This window comes from Delphinus delphis, chromosome 15 (genome assembly GCF_949987515.2).
Source record: "Delphinus delphis chromosome 15, mDelDel1.2, whole genome shotgun sequence".
Classification (NCBI taxonomy): Eukaryota; Metazoa; Chordata; class Mammalia; order Artiodactyla; family Delphinidae; genus Delphinus; species Delphinus delphis.
Genome location: NC_082697.1, coordinates 26,627,657 through 26,650,707, shown reverse-complemented (window position 1 = coordinate 26,650,707; position 23,051 = coordinate 26,627,657). Strand labels below are relative to the sequence as shown.

At 51.7% G+C, this 23,051-nt stretch overlaps 1 protein-coding gene across 4 annotated transcripts in view; it reads left to right on the top strand.

The window, feature by feature from the left end:
- Nucleotides 1-209: 209 nt before the first annotated feature.
- HM13 (histocompatibility minor 13) overlaps nt 210-23,051 on the top strand; it is a 41,280-nt gene continuing 18,438 nt past the window's right edge. For all 4 annotated transcript variants that reach the window (XR_009522096.1, XM_060031089.1, XM_060031090.1 and 1 more), the window contains exons 1-7: nt 210-492; nt 7,513-7,611; nt 12,980-13,062; nt 19,585-19,673; nt 21,312-21,397; nt 21,490-21,615; nt 22,442-22,499. Coding sequence is in view for 3 of the 4 variants with exons in the window: in XM_060031089.1 (XP_059887072.1) it covers nt 310-492; nt 7,513-7,611; nt 12,980-13,062; nt 19,585-19,673; nt 21,312-21,397; nt 21,490-21,615; nt 22,442-22,499 (724 nt within the window). In the remaining variant the exon portion in view is untranslated. The remainder of the gene's footprint in view (nt 493-7,512; nt 7,612-12,979; nt 13,063-19,584; nt 19,674-21,311; nt 21,398-21,489; nt 21,616-22,441; nt 22,500-23,051) is intronic.

The following is a 23,051-nucleotide window of genomic DNA, read 5'->3' as shown; positions in this document are numbered from 1 at the left end:
TGACTGGGACTAGGGAATGGGGTCCTCAGGTCTCCCTAGGGATGGATATCCACCGCAGTGGTCCAGTGTTCCTCTCCCTGCTACCAGCAAGTTGCTTAGCAACCGGCCGCCTGTCCCTCCGCCACCGCTAGAGGGCGCGCGGGCGGGGAGACGTGAACGCGCACGCGTGCGCGGCGCAGGCCGGCGAGGGAAGCACGTCACTTCCTGTTTCTTTAGGGGAACGTGGCTTTCCACGCATAGCCCGTCTTCCCTTCTGCGTCTCTGCTGCAGCTGCCGGACCTGGAGTCGGACCCCGAGTGCAGCCTTGCCATGGACTCGGCCCTCAGCGACCCGCATAACGGCAGTGTCGAGGCAGGCGGCCCAACCAACGGCACGACGCGGCCGCCTTCCACGCCCGAGGGCATCGCGCTGGCCTATGGCAGCCTCCTGCTCATGGCGCTGCTGCCCATCTTCTTCGGCGCCTTGCGCTCCGTGCGCTGCGCCCGCGGCAAGGTAGGGTCAGCGGCAAAGCCGGGCGCTGTCCACCTCCCACCCTGACACGGCTGGCACGGACCCTTCCCCCGCCCGCCCTGGACGGGACAGACACTTCCTCTGCCCGGACACTGACCCTTCCCAGCATTGCTCACCACCGCATCCCCAACCCGGGCCCACATCCCGGGGCTGACCTTAGGTGCCCCAGGATCTGGGCACCGATCCGCGAACCGGGTACTGACACCTTTCTCAAATAGGGAGCGGTTTCCACCCCCGTTCGGACCTTGACACATTCCTCCCTCTGTGCACCATGCTGGAAGCACTGTTGGCCGACCCTGACACTGTGATTCGGGTACTAATTGTTTTGAGCCTGCTGGACCCAGCCAGACCAGCCTCACGCTCTGCTCTGGCTGTTCATCCCATCTGGGACAGTCACCCCATCCCAGGCTCTGGGTCAACATCCATCTGTATCTGATGGGGCACTGGTTCTGACACCTCCTGAATAGTACAGCCTTTTGTCATTCCTCACCCTAACCCAGGGCAAATTCTGGCACCCAGGCTCATCCCTAGACTCTGATACCTGCCCAGCTGGAATCTGTGACCCATAGAGTGCTCTCCTAGAACCCCCAGATCAAGCCTTTGCCCCACCTAAAAAAAAAAAAAAAAAAAAAACTAACACAGGAATATTAGCTCCTGGAACCCCCAGCTCAGCTCCTAGTTTTTTGCATCACTTTCTGGAACCAGTTCCGGTCACACAACTCCTCAGGACCTGGCACTTTGGTGCCTCTCTTTTTAACCAGCCATAGACCCCTGGTTTGCTGGTTTCCTCTCCCTGACTACACCCAAGCTCGGACCTGTCCGAGCCTGAGCCCAGACCCTATTCCTAACCCCTAACCCTGACCCTGGTCCCACCCCAGACCCTACCTCAAAGTAGCTCTTCTCATGCCCCTTAAGACAGTCTTTCCACCAAATTGGGCTTACCTGCTGAGTAAGTGAGCTGCTGTAGGCCTTTCTTGTGAGACTGGGCCAGAGCTCATCCCTGTCCTTCAACATCTGTCCCATTGGATACCTAAGAGGACCCCAGGGCCTTCCACCTTCTGACTTCCTCTCTGTTACCCTTCTTCCCGATATTAAGCCCTCTCTAGCCCGTTGCACCAGTGACTTCTCACTTCCTGGCAGCCTCTCCCATCATCCTCCACCACCTCCTGATCTGCAGCTCCCTGCTGCTCCTCCCCCACCCAGACCTGAAGTTGAACCTTAGCGGAAGCCGTGGTACCCAAAGAGGGCAGACCCATAGAGGAGCTGCCACTTTTGAAACTGCTCAAGCCCAGGTTCTCAAAACATTACTCAACTTGAGCAGTGGCCGAGGCCTGCCACCTTCCTTTCTCAAGATCAGAGAACTTGAGGCTGGTTCCCTCTGTGGTCAGATGCAAAGGGGATTGGTCACGCTTAGGTGGCCCCATTTTCCGTACAATTCTGCCTCTTCTAAGCAGAGTTCTGGTGGCTTTCATCCTCCCTACCTTTGCTTCGGGCAAACACTTGGTACAGGGGGATGTTCTGAAATAGATCAGGACAAAGAAGGTGAAGGGCAGCAAGGAGTGAGCTGGGCACTTGATGTGAGGGGCTCCCTATACTGAGTAATTCTCCTTGGCACCATCTACACATGGATTAGTAATCTCTTCAGAAAACACGTTCCAGACAACAGAATTTCCTGAACCTCCACTGTTGTCCAGGGCAGACAGGTGCTGCAAAGATGAGTGGGTCAGAGCCCTGTCACCAAGGAGTTTAGGTGTCTGGATGAGAGAGGAATAACAAGATCTGTGATTGTGGTACAGGTAGTGCTGCAGGCTTTAGGGAGAAAGATTGAACACACCTGGGGCAGGGCAGGGCGGCTTTGTGCTGGAGGTGGGCTGGAGCCTTGAGGTAGAGGTCGAATTTCCCCCAGAAGACATTCGAGGCAGAGGAAACCAGGAAAGCAGCTGTACGAGGCAGTTTAGTTGATGGTGGAAGGTCTGGAGTGGCTGGAGCAGAGGGTAGGGATAGAAGAGAGCTTTCGATCTACTGAAGCATCTAAATACCTCTCCCCAGCATCTCCGGCAAGACAGGGGTGCTGGAAGACTGTGCATGGAATTGCAGACAGCCTGACCCTTAGTAGCCTCCCACCACCAGTAACCAGGGTATTCTAAAGTTTACAAGCCTTCGCCCTCTGATTCTCCCAGCAACTGAGTGAGACAGGCAGAGCCAGTTTTATTAACACCATTGTACAGAGAAACTGAGAGTCAAAGAAATGACTTCTCTGCCAATTAGGGGCAGAACCAGCTGTCCCTGGTCCTAGTCCGGGGCTCTCCTTGATGCAGGTGCCTCTGAAGACCCATACAAGTGGCCTAGGGAGAGGACAGGCCAAACGACGCCCTTTTTCTACCCTGAGTTGTTTCTCTAATCATTTGCCAAGGAGAGAAAAGTTAGCTTGGGGGCCCAGGAGTTTTGATTTCCCGCTAGTGTTAGACCCCCCACAGCCAGCTGAGAGGGCATGTGAGGACAGAATTCTCCCTGGGGGCAAGTTGTCCATGACAGGCAGGGCGAGTTGTGAAATCATGGGAGGAGATGTCCAGGAGTGTGTTGGGAAGAAGTAGCCATGGGCAGAGCCATCTGAGAGCAGTGCCCATTCCTGTCAGAGACCTCTGTTCCCAGAAGGGGGCAAATCCCAGCAACAGCTACTCATCATCGCTTCAAAGGCCTTTGGCCTGTAACTCAGAGGAGCCCCTCAGCCAGCTGGACTGGGTTCCTGCTCTGGGCTGGGTACCAGGGGTGCCAAGACAAAGAAGGCCAAGCCCTCCCCTCACAGAGCGCAGTCACCAAGGAGAAACAGCTGTGTGACCAGCCGACTGCTAGAGGTGGCAGCAGTGATCTTTGGCAGGGTGGATAGCTCAGCAGGTAGGACAGGAGGAGAGGGAGACGTGGGCCCACAGGTGTTTTCCAGGAGGCAGTGAGCAGTTTGATGTGAGCCCAGTACAGGTACTTGGGTGATGTAACAGGAAGATGCTCTAGGATCCTGCGGGCATTCTGAGGTCCAGAATCCTGAGGGCAACGCACCAGTTAATCTTCGTAGTTACTACATGTTTGCATTTGTAAAAATTCAAGCAACGCAGAAGTATAAAGGAAAAGCCCCCCCCAGTACCACTTCTGTGGAGGTGACCCAGTTAGCTGTTTGGTGTGCCAGCTTCCAGACCTTTTTCTGTATATATACAAACATGTATGCGCCTGTGTGCACATACATATGTAAAAAATGGGATTTTGCGGTACATAATTGCCCTGAAACTTGATTCTTTTTTTTTTCCTTAACAGTATGTCTTGGTCATTTTCCTATGTCAGTACATGTAGATGTACCTTGTTTTATGGCGGGGAGGGTAGGTCACGCACGCCCAAGGTGTAGAATTCCAAAGGTACAGGGGGACAAAGTGAAATCTCCCTCCCACCCCAGCTTCGCAGTTTCCCTCCCCCGAGGCAGCCCCTGTTACATGTTTCTTGGCTATCCATCCAGAGCCTCTGTGCCTTTACAAAGAAATAAGCATATGCTTCCCCCCATTTTTTGCTACATAACTTACATTTTGTTATAGATACACTCTTTTTTACACCTTGCTGTTTTCACCACTTACATGTTGGAGATCTAATATGTCAGTACACATGGCACGGTTGTGTTCTTTAACAGCTGTGTGGTGTCCACCTGTACCCCCCAGCCATGATTCTCAAAATGTAACCTCAGGACCAGCAGCATCAGTTATCACCTGGGAACTTGTTAGAAACGCAGATCTGTTCACAAGCCCTCCTGGCGATTCTGATGCGAGCCCAAGTGTGAGGGCCCCTGATTTGGAGTCCTCCACTGGTCAGTTAGGTGTGTCAGTCTTCTGCTATCGCAAACCATGATGAAATTAATCTCCTTATACATTTGTTACTTTACACTTTTCTGTGTATTTGTAGGATAAATTCCTTAAAATCGATTTGCAGGGTCAAAGGCTCTGTGCATGTTTGATTTAGACGGATTTTATCACATTATCCATCATAGAGGTTGTACCAGTTTATACTCCCACCTGCAGTGACCTCAGTTCTTGTGTGATGGCTGCTTGGTAGTCCATTCTCCAGAGGTTTCTGAGCTGTTGTGGGATGCGATCAGGTCCTTCAGAAAGAGCTCCTGATAGGGGAGGTGACAGGCAGGAAGGGGGCTGGTGAGGTGGTGCTAGTGGAGACTGCAGTAGGGGCAAAGGGCTGGGGTGGGGGGTAGTTCAGGAGATGCTCAGGTGAGTGAGTGCACGTGGCAGTGAGGAGAGGAGACCCTGGGGTGACAGAATGGCCCACGAATTCCGGATCCTTTCTAGGGCATGGCCTGGAAGCAGAACTCCCAGAGCTCCAGCTGAGCCAACGACTTGAGCGAGCCATCTTCCCTCGCTGCTTTTGCTTCCGCCCTGATAACTGAGCGTGCAGAATGTCACTGGAAGCTGAATTTATTTCTGCTCTTTGTGTCAGTTCCCAACCCCCCCCCCACCACCCCCAAGTATGTTTTGCATTTCAGGAGCCATTGCATTTGCATAAGAACGTCTAGTTTAAAAATCCAAATTGAATCAGTGGAGAATCCTGACAACTTTTTGTATTTTTCCAACTACAAAGATTCTGTTGCCTTCAGGATTCTGTTCCTCAGAAAGGTCGTAGGCTCCCTGAGCATCTTGTCACAACTTTCCAGCAGAAATTTCCAGATAGAAAACGTAGAGGACGTCTAGGGGGTAATAGCCAAGAGTTTGGGCTCTGGAACCAGACTGCCTCAGTGTGAATCCTGGCTCTGCCACTCGTCAGCTGTGTGACCTTAAAGCAAGTTATGTCACCTCTCTGAGCCTCAGTCTCTTCATCTGTAAAGTGGAGCTCTTAAAAGTACCTGCTTCCTGGGGTTACTGTGAGGATGAAATCATGTAAAGCACCTAGAACAATGCTTGGCACCTAGAAAGCTCTCAGTAAGTGTTATCCGTGTTACTGTCATCATTGGTCAGATTTCAAGTCTCCCGTTCTGACTCAACATTGCACGTGGGCTATTTCCAATAGCCACCCACAGAGGAGACAAGATTCCTCTGTGTGATGGAGCATCTGTCCAGCCTGGTTTGTCATCGAATAATATTAAGCCTCTTCCCGCCCAGGATCCTGGGCTGAATTGAAATGACTGTGGAAATGAGCGGTAACACTGGTTTGTAGGTGAAGCCAGAGTCCGTGAATGTTTTCATACCATGTGCCCTGCCTGCATCTACAGGTCCCTCTGCTTGGTAAGCGCTTCCCTTCCTCGTACACAAAGCAAACTCCTCAACTTAGTCAGCGTTTATCTGGCTTCGACTACATACCAGACCCTGTGGTTGGCCTTCAAGGCCTTGCTTAAGTGATATCTGCTCTAACCACCTCTGACACTCCCCTGCTTCCTTGCGAAAGTAGTGTCCTGTCTGCTTTCTCATGAATCCCTTCTACATAAGAATAATACAAATAGTTTATACAACTTGTAGGAAGCTCAAGGCACAACACAAGTACTTCCAGTGCTGTGGGGAAAAAAAATCATCAAATCCTGTCACCCCATTTTACAGCTGAGGAAATTGAGGCTCTGAGAAGGAAGTTAACTTCCCCAAGGTCCCAAACCTGGAAAGAAGCAGAGCTGGGAGTGCAGCTGGGCCTGCTGACATCAGAGCCCTCCCTCCACCACTGGGCGCTCATGCCACGTACCACCGCAGTATGCGTGTCTCTGTTCTGTCACATGTCACAGTATGCGGTGATACTCTGTTTACATGTCAAGGTCTTGGCCTACCTGCCTGTGAACTCTTTATGGTCAGGAGCTCATTTATTTTTGTGCCCACCCTGCTGCTACACAGGAAATATAATGATTTTATGGAGGTACACAGAGAGGGCAATGAATTTGCCCAGACCCCACAGCACAGTGCTGCCAAAAGCAGAAACCAAGGGCTGGGAGAGAAGAGGGAAGGAAGATGACCCTGCCTCTCCATGTCCCTGTTGCTCACCCACCGCCACCCCACTCCCAGCAAAGCTGCCAGAGAGTGACTCACACAGAGCTACCTGGTCGCTCCACAAGGGCGGGTCTACCTTCAGCCCTGGGCCTGGGCCGCCTCAGCCATGCATATGTTGGGGTTTGGTTAAGGGCCTCCCCACTTGACTAAAAAACATTTTTAATATAAATTTAAACCAGAATCATACTACTATGATGGATTTGCATTCGAAAGTCTTCTGTCACGAATTCCATGGAGCTGACTTAATTTTCTATGTTGCACTGTTACTCTATTTCCAATTTTTTTCCATTTTGATAATACTGAAATGATTTTGATTGCCTTCGGTTGTTTTTCATGTAAATATTTATCCTCCGTCAGCTCTTTACCTAGATCACATTCTTGCCAACTATTGCATCTGCCATTGTGAATTTAAAGGTGGCTTTTACTCTGACCAGATTCAGTTTTCGCAGTCACACTTCTTGAGTTGAGTTTTGTCCAGATTTGCTTCTCCTTGCAGTTGGTGTCTTCCCATACTCGGTTTTAGCCATTGTTAAGTTTTGTGTTTTGTTGGTTTATTTCCACTCATAATATTCACTGCCTACTGGATAAAAGACTGATCATATTTACATCTCAACTAATCCATAAGAAAACTGGAGGTAGTCCTCGCGAGGCCCAGAACTGCTCTCTTGTCACCGGTGTCCAGGGTTTTCTCTTTCAGTTATTATGTACCCATTGCCTCTGCCGCATGTGCCCTGGGTCCTCCCAGGAACTGTCCCTGTTGGAGTGCAGGTCTCCTCAATAGCAAGACGATGGGATCAGAGCGTCCTGCCCCAGGTTGGGTGGTCTGCAGCCCGGGCAGAGGGAACAGCACTTGCAAAGCCCTGAGGCAACTCAGTGATGGCAGGAGGGGAAGGAGATGAACGAGCTGTTGGGGCACCAAATTCCTGCCAGCATCCAACCCTCAGAGGCCAGAAGCACTCCCCGCACTCAGCAGGGCCTTTCTTCTCTCGTCTAGAATGCCTCGGACATGCCCGAGACCATCACCAGCCGGGACGCTGCCCGGTTCCCCATCATCGCCAGCTGCACGCTCTTGGGGCTCTACCTCTTCTTCAAAGTAAGTCCTTTGTCACCTGTTGTAGCATTCGGTTTGAATAACTTTATTTGATTTTGTTTTATTTTTCCCATCACAGGAGACATGCATGTTCATTTATAGAAAATAAAGAGCAGGAAAAATAACAATTTACCCTTAGGCCCACTACCCAGAGACCCCACTGTGATGTCGGGGGCCACTTCCCACCAGTCTTTATTTCCCTTCTTCGAGGAGCTTTCTGTTTTGTTTTCCTGATACCGGTTTGGTTTCATTGTACTCTTCATATTGGGGTGGGGTATAGCTATGTCTCGGACATACCTCTACCATACTAATTGCTTTTTTTTTTTAATTTATCGAGGTTTATTTTCCCAATAAAAGTTACACAGGCTCAGTGTTGAAAACCTGGAAAACACAGAAAAGTAAAAAGGGGAAAACAGCAGCCATCCAAAACCCCCCTGCCAGAGACAGTCACAGAGTCCCTTTGGAGGTGTGTCCTTCCTCTGCTTTTCCCTGTGCATGGTTCCTCCATAGCTGTGAACATGTGGTGTATTCAGTCCTGTAGCTGCTTTTCTCACTTCACATTAATTACATCGTGAGCATTTTCTCATGTTACTGCAAACTCTCATTTTTTTTTTAATATAACATGTACTGTTTTCTGATTATAAAAGTAACATATGCAGAAAACTTAAAGAGAGGGAAATACACAGAGGTAATCACTATTAACGTTTTGGCATATCTCCTTTCAGGCTTTTCATAATCGTATTTTTAACCTAATGGTAATCATTTTATAACTTTTTTTTTAATAATACATTACAAGCACTTTTTTCCTGGTCATTGAAAATTCCTCAAGGATAACTTCCACCACCACCAACCCCCCACCCCGGCCACGCTGCTCGGCACATGGGATCTGAGTTCCCCGACCAGGGATCGAACCCGTGCCCCTTGCAGTGGAAGCGCAGAGTCCTAACCACTGGACCACCAGGGAAATCCCTCCTCAAGGATAACTTTTAATTCACATTTTAAAAATACATAAACATAGTTTAAGAAAATGTTTTTCAATCTAAGGGAAGGTGCAAACGAGCCATAGTCCTCTCCCCAGCGTAGTTCCTTGTGCCTCATTCTGTTATGCATAGGTCTACATTTAGGTAACAATTTTAAAACAAATATATGTATCGAACATATGGTTCTTACCAGGGAGATATTTTTGTATCCACACAGTCAGAGCTACCTCATTTTCTATAACAGCTGCTTGTGGTTGTGTTTCGTGGATGTGCCCCCGAGGGGCATTCAGTGGTGGGATGTCCCAGCACTGCTGCCATGAGCATCCTCGTGTAAGTATCTGGCAAGTATATCTGCAGTAGCATTACCAGATCAAACAGCATCTGGAATAGTTGGTGCCAGATCCCTCTGATTGTACCAATTTACATTTCCACCAACAGTTACAAGTGTGCTGGCTTCACTGTACTCCCACCTATACTGACTCGCATCAAAGCTCTTTATTTTTACCAGTCTGTGAGTGAGTCAGAAACATAATTTTTAACGCCTGCTTCCTTTTCCATCACTCCCTCATTATTGGATCAGAACTGCTCTTCTTAATGATTTCAGAATATCCCCACAAGCAGATACACCACGACTGACTTATAGCATCCCCCTCACTTTAAACAGAAAATATCGTTCTGATTTTTACTCTTATAAGTAAGAGTGCATCCAATAACGTTAGATACTCACTGATTTTTTCCCTGGACCTCGGGAGGAGAGGCGAATTTATCATATGCTCTGGTTCGCAGCGCACTGGCGTCGGCCCACGCGAGGGCCCCTCCTTGTTTCCTTCACCACCTTCACCCTGATGCCCATCTCCATTTGCCACCTTCATTTCCCTTCACCAGAGGCACCTGCCCTAATGCGTTTGATTTGTGTCCTTGGATGTGTTTCTTTTTATAAAATATATGGTGTTAACGTATCTGTGTGTATTTAGTGAGAGTCTGGTTTCCGTAAGTAGAACTGTGTGCCTTCTCCTCTCCCCTGTGCTGCTGAGATCTCTCTGTGGCTCTGTACACATCTAGCTCATTGCCTCCGACTTGGCTTTTGGCAGATATTTCTCGAGTCTCTGCTGTGCTAAGTGCTAGGAATATACACCCAGGCCTTTGCTTCAGGACCATCTAACATTTTTAGTATTTAGGATTCTCTCCTTAGGCTAGATTCCCCAGAAAGGACTTTCTGGCAGCAGAGGGTGTGAACATTTTTATTTAAGGCTTCGGACGCCTGTTGCTCAGCCTGTCCTCCTCTCCAGGCAGGTAAGCCCCAGCCTGCCTTGTGCCAGAGGACACAGCATACCTCCTCCCAAGTCACCAGAGTGTCCTTGTTGAGATGTCTGAAAGGCAGCTGCCTGGATAGCACGGCCACCAGATCCCTTCCAAACTCCAGACTGACCGCTGGTTGTGGTTTGCTTAACAGTGGCTCTCACTCTGCCCCTTTCCTCCTCCTTTCCTGGTTGGGGCACTGGAGTTGGTTGCATTTCTCAAAATCATAAAATTTACCTTATCCCACCTCATTTAAACCTGATTGCTTTGAGGCAACTTATAAAAATTAAATCCAACAGCATAAGAAAAATAATAAAGGAAGAAACTGGGGTAAAGGAGAAAAAATAAAATAGGAAAAGACAGTGAAGCTCTGGGTGAGGACCATACCCAGACCCCATGCTCTAAAGTCTAAAGACTTGTACTCTTGCCAGAAGTGCCTCTGACCACAGGCGTGACTCTGATTTTCTAGCAGCCAAAGCACAAAGGAAGTGAGACTTGGTGTACAATTCATAGTCCACACAGTCAAGCCGACCAGAAGCTCAAAGGTGTGGCCAGAGAGAAATTTCTCCCCAGGACCCACGTTGAAAGAACACTGTGTGAGAGGACACCATGTCTTCACGGGTAAACACGGTCCACACGCCTGTGTGGGTAGCAGCATTCACACTGTAGCCACTGATGTGCTTGTCCATTCGGTCATTCTACAGACACACACCAGATCCTGTGCTGGGTGCTGGGGACACTGCAGTGAGGAAAACAGCTGGCCCACCCCTGCCCTCAGGGAGCTTCTTGTTAAGTGGTGGAGACAGACACCGGTCAAGCAGTCACACAGATAAATGCGAAGTGACAGTCCTAGAAAGTGGTGTGAAGGCGGGGTCTGTAGCACCAGAAGAGCACGGAAGAATCTGCTCCTGCCCACGCCCCAGTCTCAGACAGTAGCACCTCACCCACCTCACTGCTCGGCCGAACTAGGAGGGTTCCTCCCTCCTCTCAGCACGCAGCCCTGGGCACAACCCACTTCGCTAGTCCAGAGCTGATCGGGGATCCGACCCTGGCTCATCACATCCCTCCTGCCCCCTAGCCCAGGGCACCATCCTCCTGGATGCAGCTCGCTCGCTGGGCTGTCGGCCTTGACTTTTGCCCTGTGGAGTCTGCCTTCCACACAGCAGCAGAGGGATCCTCTCAGGCCGTCAGATCAGATCACAGCCTTGCCCTCAGCCCTGCAGTACCGGCCTGTCTTACCCAGATGAAGCTAAAGCCTTTTTCACGGTCCATCTCCCTCTTACCTTCCCAGCCTCGTCTCCTGACACTCTCCTTCCTACCTTGGCTCCTGGCCGCAGGCCCTCACCGTCCCCTGCACACATGAATGCATGCCCACCTCAGGACCTTTGCACTCACCCTTCCCTCCACCTCAAAGGCTCTTCCCCCAGGTATCCTCACAGCCGCTCCCTTACTTCGTTAAGGGCTCTACTCCTAAATGAAGTCAGTGTCGGAGGCTTTCCCAGGCCCCCTGTGTGATGCCCCACCCCCACCCCCGGCCTCCTTGCCCTGCTTTGCTTTTCTTCTTAGCGCCCATCTCCACCGGACAGTGTATTGCATGTTCATCTCGTGAGAGTCTCCCTCACTGGCACATGAACTCCATGAGAGCAGGGACTTCTCTGCCTATTCCAGTGCTGAGCACGATGCACTGCACGTAGCAGACAGTCGGTAAACATGAGCTGAATTAACGGAGGTCACGTCAAGGAAAACTGCTTGGCAACCTGGGTGAGGAGAGGAGAGCGTCCTGGGCAGCAGAGAGGCATGTACATGGGCTGCCCGCGGGTGGGAATGTGGCACAACAAGGCCAGTGTGGCCACAGCACGGAGAACGAGAAGGAGCGGCTGAGGAGGCCTGTGGTGGTCACCACGAGAGCACGAGAGGCCAGGGGGAGGATGTGGGCCTTGAGCTCGTGGGAGCAGAGGGAAGCTGCTGAGAGGCATTAAGCAGCAGATCGAGGGGCTCAGACAGAGGTTTAAACAGGTCCCTACTTGAGAGTGGCCAGTGGCCCCAGACCCCACACCACAGCACATTATTCCCTCCCAGTTAGAAAGCCTCACGGTAACAAATTAGAAGACGATGCAGGGCTTCCCTGGTGGCGCAGTGGTTAAGAATCTGCCTGCCAATGCAGGGGACACAGGTTTGAGCCCTGGTGCAGGAAGATCCCACATGCCGTGGAGCAACTAAGCCCATGCGCCACAACTACGGAGCCTGCGCTCTAGAGCCCGTGAGCCACAACTGCTGAGCCCGTGTGCCACAACTACTGAAGCCCACGTGCCTAGAGCCCGTGCTCCGCAACAAGAGAAGCCACTGCAGTGAGAAGCCCGCGCGCCACAACGCAATGAAGAGTAGCCACCACTCGCCGCAACTAGAGAAAGCCCACATGCAGCAACAAAGACCCAACACAGCCAAAAATAAATAAAAGTAAATTTATGAAAAAAAAGACAGTGCAGCAACCATGGAGCCATATGGCGCAGCCTGCCTGAAGTCCAGAATTAACAACATGTGACCACTGGCTTTAGCCCTGCGAGAGACAACGTTCCTTGGGTTCACCTAACAATAACAGGACCAAGAAGCAGCTGTGAGGGCCTGCCATCAGAGCTTCAGAATCACTGGGGGAGGGCTCATCCAGAAGAGCATGGAGAATGGAACAGGGTGCAGATGACTCAACTGTGTGGCCGCTGTAGGGGGCTCCCTAGATTTTGAGCAGAGAGAAGGAGGCTTGGAAGAGTGCATTCTGAGGTTCAGACGGCTCTCTTGGGACTCTGAACTTCAGACTCCCCTCCCCCATGCAGGACCCTCGACACGCACACAATATTGCCTGTCTGCCAATAATGGAGCCACCAAGCGCAAACCTACAGACTCCTTTGGGAGGTGCATCTGAGGGCTTGAAGTTCCTTCCCTTTTCCCTGTTGCCATAGAAACTAGAAGGCCCCCCAGTACCATTTGAGAGTCTTTCTGACACCATTCCCCAACTCCAGAAGAGAAGCGTGGACTCTGGTTTCCCCATAGCCACTGGCAACCCTGACTTCCTGTTTCTCTTTGTATTTCTGCCTCAGATATTCTCCCAGGAGTACATCAACCTCTTGCTGTCCATGTATTTCTTCGTGCTGGGAATCCTGGCCCTGTCGCACACCATCAGGTCAGAAGGCATCTCTGCGGCATTTGAAGCGGCTTTCGCAAGAGCAAGTACAGGGTCTCGGATGAGAACATGACCTTTGGCGTCATTCAGAGCCAGGTTTGAATCCTGGCTGTAAAATCCAAGGGAATCTTTCCCCTGTGTTATACCGTGGGTGACCTAGAACAAGAACCGTAACCTCTCTGGGCCACAGTTTCTTTACAAGGAATGGTAAGAATATCCAGTGGGTATTTCCCACCACGGTTGTTGGGAAAGTTATTTGTGAACAGTAATGTCATGGTAGTTGTCACAGTACTGAGAAGAGTGATGCCATTGCCGCCTGCGAGGTGTCATAGTTGCTGCACACGCACTAAGCTGGCCTCTCACACGTGGTCTCAGCTCATAAGAGAGCGAGGCAGTATCGAGAGAAGTTAGGAGCACAGGCTCTGGAATTTCACTACCTGACTTTGAATCCAGACTCTGCCACTTAATAGCCCTGTGACTTTGGGCAGTTTACTTAATCTCTCTGGGCTCAATTTCCTCACCTGAACGTGAAGAAAACTGATAGTACCTTCCTTATGGGTCATGTGGAAAGCTTTTAGCACAGTGTCTGGCACTCAGTGTGTTCAATAAATGTTAGCCGTTGTTATTATTATTATCTGTTACATTCAGAAACTGAAGCTCAGAGAGGTTAAGAAATTTGCTAGGACAACACAGCTGATAAGCAGCAGAGCCAAGATTCAAACCTAAGTTTCTGTGGCCCCAGAGCCCATCCTCTTTTCACTGCCACCCTGCTCAGACTGCCGCACGTTGTGTCAGTTCAGTGGGGATGAAGGGTCTAAGCCCCTGGTCCTCGGGCGGGGCTGCTTACCAAATGGGGGTTGCGCCCCCAGCACACCCCCTCACTGTGACTACAAAAGCATCCCAGTCTATTTCCATCTGGTCTCTTGAGGAGGTACAGCCTCGGGCTGAGAACCACAGAGGTGGTCAGCAGACCAGGAAAAGTTTCCAGAAGGCAGGAACACAACTTGGACTCAACTCCGAAGGGTAGGAAACCCGGAAGAGGGTGTAGGAGGGAGATGCCAGGCCAGGAGCTGGAAGGCCTGTGCACGTTGACAGTGCAGGCGGGATCTCCCAGAACAGTCAGAGAGAAAGAGCAGGGTCCTTGCGGAAGCGTGCAGAGCCAGGGGGAGTTTAGCCTCGTTCCTCTAAGCGGGACCCTGGAAGTCAGGAGCATAGGCTCAAAAGGCACATGGCCCTGGAACCAAGGCTCTGTTATTTGTGCAAGTTACTCAAGCTTTCCTAGCATCAGTTTCTTCACCTATAAAATGGAGATGCTGCGAGCACCTCCTCGCAGGGGCGTGGGAAGGATCAAGCGAGCACGTCTGTGACCTGCCCAGAGCAAGTGCCAAGCGCACTGAGAGTGAGCGGCTGGCCCGAGTTCACACAGCTGGGACTGAGTTCAGTGTTGTCTCCAACTACACCTACCTTCACCCACAAGGCCTTGTTCTAGCGCCCCCACTCCCGCCAGCCCCGCCATCCTTTTAGGGTGGAAACCCAGAGAGCCTGACTGACCAGGACCCAGCAAGATAGTGGCAGACCCAGTCACCCTTCCTCAAGGGACAGACCTGTCCTTTCCTGATGGACCGGTGTGGGAGCAGTCACTTCCCATGCTGGTTTGGATCCCCCCCCAATTCTAGCCCATCTCCCCCCACCCCCCAGCATCTACAAGAGCCTTAAGAGCCCAGTCCTCCCCACAGCCCAGCCACCACCTCAGAGTGCAAGAACCCAGTATATTTTGTTCAGCCGTGTGCTGAGGAATTGATCATTTCACTTTATCTCAACAATCCTACGATCAGTACGAGCAGGGTATTTTGAGCCTGTGTCATTTTGGCACCAGAGACCTTTTTTTCCCTTTTAGAATAGTAACTGAGGAACAGTGTCCCAAATTTCCCGTGGATTAGCCAAGAAACAGTTGTCTGTCTTTTAACCAATTCATAATTCTTACTGTTAGAAATTATCAAAGAAAATAGAACCAAAGCAACTAAAACTGCACATGGTAAAATTTGTTAGTGACTAAAAATTAACAGAAGAATCATTTTCTTGATAAGATTTAGAGCACACAGTTTGACCTGGGAAGATTAGACCTTATGAAAATAATGGGTGGCCATGGGCATAAAGGGAACTCACCATTCAGGGTCCGAGCTATCCTCTGAAAAAAATTGATACGGGCTAAAAGCTGGGATGAAAGAACTCATTACTGTAAAATGTACATGGAAAAGAACTGAATCAGATGAAAATAATTTTAGTAGAAAAGGGGAAGGGCATAGTTTAATCATGCTATTTAGGTAGTTGATCTAAGAATTAAATTGACTTTTCTTCAATCAAATTGAATTTTCTTAAATATTTTCTCAGAGAGGTCTACAGTGTTGTTAGGATTTTGATGAATTGTTTATATGTATCCACAAACTCAGACCTGCCTCAGGATCCAAACAAGGTCTGGAGATTCAAGACAGGAAAACTGAGGCTCAGAGAGCTTCGTAGCTGCTAGGAGCAGAGTGAAGTTTTGAGCCCAGGTCTGTCTAACTCCACGGCCAGGTAGTCTTTCCGGTCTGGCAAAAGTGAGGGGGAGAGGGAACTTAAAGACAGGGGCCTGGGCACCCTCTCTGGTGGGCCTGTGGTCTCCCGAGGACTGGCAGAGGAGAGGCCTGCTGAGAGGCTGTGGAAGCTGAGCCCGGAGCTGCATAGCCCAGGCAGAGACGCTCGTGGGATTCCTTCCACTTCCCGCGGCCGCCTCAAGCCTCCCTGCAAAGATAGCACAGCTTGAGGTTTTGGAGGAAGGCGAGGGCTCACAGCCTGCCTTCACCTTGTACGGTCACCAAGACTCAAGCCCATGCCAACATCCTTCCTGCCAAGGGAACCACAGCTTATTTTTATCACCTCTTAAGTTCATATCCCACCCAGATGACCTTTAGACGAAGAGGTTCTGCCACCCCAGGGGGGCGAGGCCACATCACCTGTTTCACTGACCCTTGCCTTCACCCCCAGGGGAGGAGTGCACCAGGATGTGATTTCCCAGCAGGAAGCAGTGGCCTTTAGGCTTGGCATGAGCCATCGAGGGCCGGAAGGAGTCTCTGCCTGCTACAAAAGCCCGCATTCAGAGGCGTTCCGCAAGCGTTTCCTAGCTGCCTCCCAGGCCCCAAGCCTGGCATGAGTGTAGCGAAGGCGATAAGTCGGGACTCCTGCCCTCAAGGCAGGCTCACACCGGCCAGGTTGCTTGGCTCTTACCATGTGTTACCCAGCAGCCCCTCTTTTCTTGAGATAACAAAGACATCAGTCTACAGACTTCCTACTTGGAGTTGAAGCTGCAGTGAAGCTTACAGGGTGCCAGGCATTCGTATAACCCTCTTAATATCCCTACGTTACAGTGTTCCAAACGAGGAAGCAGTTGCACAGAACAGTTAAGTCACTTTGCCAAGGTCACACAGCTCAGTGGCAGGGCCAGGCGTTGAACCCAGGAAGCCTGGCTCCAGAGTCCATACTCGTAACCACTGCATTCTGCTGGTTGAGCTCCTAAGGCACATGCCAGGCTGGAGTGAAGGGCTTAGCGCCTCAGGCCTTCTCTCTGCCTCTGCACACACCCTCTGGCTTCAAACTCCCTAAAAGTGATTCAGCAAACTGAGCTGAAAGTAGCTTCCAGCCTCATCCATCCCAGCTGCTGCCTCCCACCTGCTCAGAGCCCATTTGTAGAAACCCACTCCCAATTGCATCCTTGTGCTGACCATGTCTCCACATAATCACGAAGCCCTCTCATCATTCACGCCACAGCCCTGCAGACTGGGAGGGATTGGCTGTTGGACAGGTGGGGAAACTGAGGCCCAGAGATGGTTCTTAATCCATAGTTTCTTCCTCCAAGCCCCAGGGTCTTGGACAGCTCCCTTTTCCCTGCCTTTACCACCGTGCCCTCGGTACCACTCGGCCTGGGTCCATTTTCCTACAGCTGGGAGCACCATTCTGGATTTGCCTACCCCATCAGTCGTTGTCGGTCTGTTCTGGTGTTGCCAACTGCTTTCGAGCTCAGGCTCTGGACAAGTGCCAGCGATGATGGACACTCACAGTTCTTATGACCCCTGTTGAGGATCCAGTGCTGGGCTAAACTTCTCCCCACCTTCTCTCCTACCTTCACAGCAACCCTTTGAGTCAGGTGGTATTATCCCCACATATAACCAAGGAGACTGAGCCACTAAAGTGGCTCGCCCAGGGCCTCACATGGCCTCACATGGCCCCCCAAGCTTGTGTCCACTCCACGATGCTGCCGCACCAGGCTGAGCAGAAGCCCCTAGTTTTCTGTTCCTTCTCTGAAGGTGATCCAGAAAAGAAAGTCTCTGCTCCCTGCCTGGCCAGGAAGTGGACCATGCTGCGTAATCAGAGAGAATGCTTCCAGAGACAAGGCCAAGCCCATCGTGAGCAACAGAGGCCTCACGGAAGGAGTGAATGTGAGGTTGCTCCCACCCAAGGGGCTGTGATTCATCTAGCTCATCAAGTCCGGCTGAGTTCGTAAAAATCCCAGGCCTGACAGGTCATGGAGTGGGGTGTCCATCAGGTCATCTGACTTAATAGGTCTGGAAGGGAGTCCAGGAATATGCATTCTTTTTTTTCCCATATTTAATTCCTTTTATTTGGATTACAAAGCTGACACCATGCTTATTATTGAAGTAAGAGGTGCAGGTAACAATAATTCACATTATACTGTTTATGCTTTATCTGTGTTGGCATAGTTTATATAATATTTAAGGGATCACCTAGAAGGAATTGCCTCATGTCAACATAGCTAAGTGTTCTGGGAAACTGAAAATTAAAGGAAATAGTTAAAACAAATCACCAGAATAGTGTACTTTATAGTCAACTCCGGCTGGCTCTGGGTCTGCTAACTGCTAGAGAGAGAGAGGAATGTGCTGGATTTTTATGGGGTTTCAAAAACTTTAAAATAGTTTAACAGGCTACCTTTGAAAGAGTGATTGGATGGACTTTTTTTTTTTTTTTTTTTTTTGCAGTACGCGGGCCTCTCACTATTGTGGCCTCTCCCGTTGTGGAGCACAGGCTCTGGACGCACAGGCTTAGCGGCCATGGCTCACGGGCCTAGCCGCTCCGCGGCATGTGGGATCTTCCCGGACCGGGGCATGAACCCGTGTCCCCTGCATCGGCAGGCAGACTCAACCACTGCGCCACCAGGGAAGCCCTGGATGGACATTTTAATGGAAAGTCTCTAATAGCCTCAAAATGCAAAGGAATGCTGCAGCTTTGAGTTGCCACATTGAACACATCTGAATGGCTTTGGGAATAAACAAGAAACTTCTGAGGAATTGGGACAAGGGGTTTATCTTTCCGTTCCTAGAGTCAAAAGCAGAATTCATGGGACTTCCCTGGTGGCGCAGTGGTTAAGAGTCCACCTGCCAATGCAGGGGACACGGGTTCGAGCCCTGGTCCGGGAAGATCCCACATGCCGCAGAGCAACTAAGCCTGTGCGCCACAACTACTGAGCCTGCGCTCCAGAGCCCACGAGCCACAACTGCTGAGCCTGTGTGTCACAACTACTGAAACCTGCACGCCTAGAGCCCGTGCTCCGCAACAAGAGAAGCCACCGCAATGAGAAGCCCACGCACCGCAATGAAGAGTAGCCCCCACTTGTCTCAACTAAAGAAAAAGCCCACGCGCAGCAACGAAGACCAACACAGCCAAAAATAAATAAATAAATGAATTTGTTTAAAAAAAAAATTCATGCCTCCTCACCCATCTACCTCTCTGCCTCCAGCCCAGGAGAGAGGGCTGCAGATCTCCTTTCCCTCTGTGGGCCTGGCCATGGTTGGCGCATCCTCTGCTTTACTCTGGACCAGGCCAGGTCAGCTGCCTCTGGCTGCGGGGGAGCCGGCAAGGAGAAAGTGGTTTATCTAGGACCATCTGAGGTTAATGAGCCCCTCTCGGCTGCTAGCCTTCCAGCATCCTAAGCAGTATGGGGCCCAGGCATGCTCACCCTCTAAGGAGTCAGATCTCACCCCAGGCTACTGGTTGGCACCTCATTTCAGCTCTGCCATCTGCCTAGACTCAGTGGGTCTCCTTCAAGAATGAGGACTTGCCCTACTCAGGCTTGAGCCAGAATATGCATTCTTGACAAGGGGCTCTGATATAGATGGTACATAAACTGGACTTTGGAATCCGTTGCTCTCCTAAAAACTGTTTTATGTGAAAGTCTGCCTCTGCTTTGTGTTTCTTGGGTGATAACTAGGAGGCAGTATGGAAGCTCTAGGAGTCCAGAGACCTACGTTCAGGTCTCAGCTCAGATATTGACTTCCTATGTGACCTGGGCAGTCACTTGCCCTCTGAGGGCCTGTTTCCACATCTGTACAATGGGCACAATAACACCTACCTCTCAGGGCAGCTGTGAGGCTGTTGGGAGATAACAGCTTGTAAACAGATGCCTGGGGAGGGCGTCAGTGACTGTTGCCCATGGGGGCTCTGTTTGCCAACCTGCTTTGTCTTTCCTTCCAGCCCCTTCATGAATAAGTTTTTTCCAGCCAACTTCCCAAATCGACAGTACCAGCTGCTCTTCACCCAGGGCTCTGGGGAGAACAAGGAAGGTGAGTGCTGCCCACTTTCCCCTGCTTTGGGTGTCTTCCCCCACCCCCAACTTTGTCTCTCCAATACTGGGACTCCCCGGTACAGCGAGTGATGGGAAAGGTGGGCTCTGGGATCACATCCCAGCTCTGCCGCTGGGTGCACACCGGTACCTCTCTGAGCCTTGAGTGGTTTGGTTGGGGTTTTTTCATCTGTAAAGTGAACATCATAATCTAGTACCTCCCTTATAGGCATGTTGTTAGGACTGTGAGTAAGTGATGAGTAGAAGGCATTCAGCACACTGCCCGGCTCACAGTGAACAGTAAACAGTTGGCTCTCGTGGCTGTTCTGATCATGTCAGTTTTTAGTGGGATTATTCCCCACCTACGATTTGAAAGGGAAGTTCCGTGGCTTTCGAAAAAATGAAAACTGCAGGGAATTGGGGAAAGCCTGGGTCACGTGGGTTAGTTAGGTTGTGGGTTCTACTGCTGTGACAGGATTATCAACGGCTCGGCCAGATGGAAGGTATTTCTCTCGTGTCAAAGTCTGAGCTTGCGAATGTCGCACTTGTGAATGTGCCTAGCATGTTCTGCCTCGTCCCTGGAGAGCAGCGATTTTATATGCAGATCCTGGAGAGCAGGATTCCTTTGTGCATTTCTAGGCATCTGCACCCAGTCAGTGACTTGAGTCTTTTCACCTGTCTTGTGCTCTGCCACACTCGGGGGCCCGCGGATGCAGAAGAGCGCACCATTGCTCCACGGGCCCTCCCGGAGGAAGGAGAGACAACTGTATCACGGGCCCATTTAGCTAAAGGGAAGCTAGAAAATGTGGCCGAGAGCTAGTTGGCCTTGTGTCCAGGGGAAAGTCATCAGGGTATTGTTAGCACAAAGGAGTGAACAACAACTGGGGCCAACCGGCAGTCTGCTACATTCTGGAATCTGAAAGGAAATGCTGTGCTCTGTGACCCTGGGCAAGCTCCACCGCCTCTCTGAGCTTCCTCAGTAGGACACTTGGAGGTGGTGGAGAAGAGGTCTAACATCAGGACGTCTGCCACAGGCTCCCCACCAGAGCACCCTGGGGTCCTCCTGCCTGCTGCTTCTCCAGGCCTCCCTCTCTTACCTTCCTCCTCCTGTGCTGTTGACACAGCACTGCCAGCAAGCTTCTTGATTCCTTTGGTGGCACAGTGGAAAGATTCCTGAATGAACTGGGACCTTGCAAAAGCCTTGGGCTCGGTGCAGGCAGCATTGATTGAGCACCCACTGTGTGCAGGCTCCATGCTGAGCGCTGTGTAAGGGCCGTCTCACTTGCTCCCCACGGCAGTCCTATCAGGGAGGTGCTGTGATCCCCTTTTTACAGGTGGGGAAACTGAAGCTCAGAGAGGGAACTGCCTCCCCCGAGGCCGCCCAGCTACAAGCGCAGAGCCCGTGCTTCCAGCACCATGAGCCATCTCCCACTGACCCTGTGTCAGGCCTGTGTGCTCTCTGGGCCTCCATTCCCTCCTCTAGGAAATTGGAGGGGCTGGGTGGGGGGGCTCCAGTGAGCACCCCCGACCTGTGGATCTCTGACAGAGCCCACAGCCATGCCCTCCTCCGTCCAGGGGCTGACAGGTGGGAGGGGCAGCCCCGCCCCGGGGAGTGGACTTACCCGGCCTCTCTGCCCAGAGATCATCAACTATGAGTTTGACACCAAGGACCTGGTGTGCCTGGGCCTGAGCAGCATCGTTGGTGTCTGGTACCTGCTGAGGAAGGTACGTAGCCAGGGCCCAGGGCAGTGTTGGGGGAAGCACCTGAGGGGCAGGTTGGGGGCAGGAGAGCTGGACTCACTCACATCTTTCCCCAGCACTGGATTGCCAACAACCTCTTCGGCCTGGCCTTCTCCCTTAATGGGGTGGAGCTCCTGCACCTGAACAACGTCAGCACTGGCTGCATCCTGCTGGGCGGGCTCTTCATCTACGATGTCTTCTGGGTGAGTTGGGCAGGGACGCAAAGGATGTCTGGCTACCGGGCCCCCTCGCCGCCTTCTCCCCTGTCTCTGGCCCAAGCAGCGGTCGTCTGATAGAGGGAAGCTGCCCTGACCTGGAAGTAAGATCCCAGAGCACGTCCTTTCTGGGCCCAGTGCCCTCAGCTGTGGAATGGATGAGAGAGCAGAGTCCTCACTTGCTGAGAGCCCACCCTATGCCCAGGGCTTTCCAGCCGCCCTCTCTTCCTCATGGTGGCCCCAGCAGGGGTATTGCTTATCCTGTGTCTCTCCGGCAAGTGAGCTGAGGCTCAGACGTTGAGGCAAATGTGGTTAAAGCAGATGAGTGGACGCTGGTGAGCAAGGTACTGACTGTGAGAACGTAGGCTGCGTGCCAGCCCTGGGCTAAGAGACGTGCCACACTCACTCTGAGGGGCCCCGCTGAGGGATCGAGGGCAGCCTGACTCAGGCACCCTTTCCGTGGCCTCAGGCAGCCTCTTTTCCCCTTAAGTACGTGGTGCTGGAGGACTTTCTCTCTTGGGAGGGGCAGACCCCTGAACTAACATAGGATGCCTGGCCGGGGGCATCAGAGGCCCTTTACCAACTCCTTGGAATTGCCCCTCGTTGCTACCTAGAACAAGGAACCCCGTGAAGTGTCCACATGGCCAGTGTCGGTGGCCACCTCATCTCAACTTCACATCTGCGCTGGAGCCCTTCCTGGCTCCCTGCCCCTTTCCCGCCCGTCCCAGGCAGCAGCACGTTGAGAAGCCCAAGCACAGCCATTCCTTCCCACCCAGCCCTCACCTCCCTCCAGACTCCTCTCTCCTCCTCCTAGGTATTTGGTACCAATGTGATGGTGACAGTGGCCAAGTCCTTTGAGGCACCAATAAAATGTAAGTGACCACCCCACCATGGGGAGCCCGTCTGCCCCCACCCTGGTGGCCCATCCCCTCGTGGTCCCCGTTTTGGTCCATACCCTCCCTTAGCTCTTCCTTCTCCAAGCTCCCCTGTGTCTCCAGCCTGGTTTCCTTCTCCCCTTTGATTCATCCACTGTGTTCCTGCACAGCCATCCTCCTCCCAGGCCCTGGCCTCCGGCTGTCTGGTCACAGTGCATGGCTCTGTGGGACGCTCTGTGGAATGGGGGTGAGCACAGAGAGGGGTGTCTGACGCAGCCTGTGCAGGGCAGGCAGGGGCCTCCAGAGGAGGATATCCCCCACGCCAAGACCTGGAGCCCTCTCCCTGGATCCCTTTGGCACATAAATCTCAGGTGCTGTCTGCCCCACGCCTCTCACACTGCCCTGATCCTGTTCTTCAGTGTATCCATTGTTATAAATATTAGAAAGCCCACCTACAAGCATCTGTAAAGAACGTGGAGACTTCCTTGGCGGTCCAGTGGTTAAGACCCCGCCCTTCCACTGCAGGGGGAGCGGGTTCAATCCCTGGTC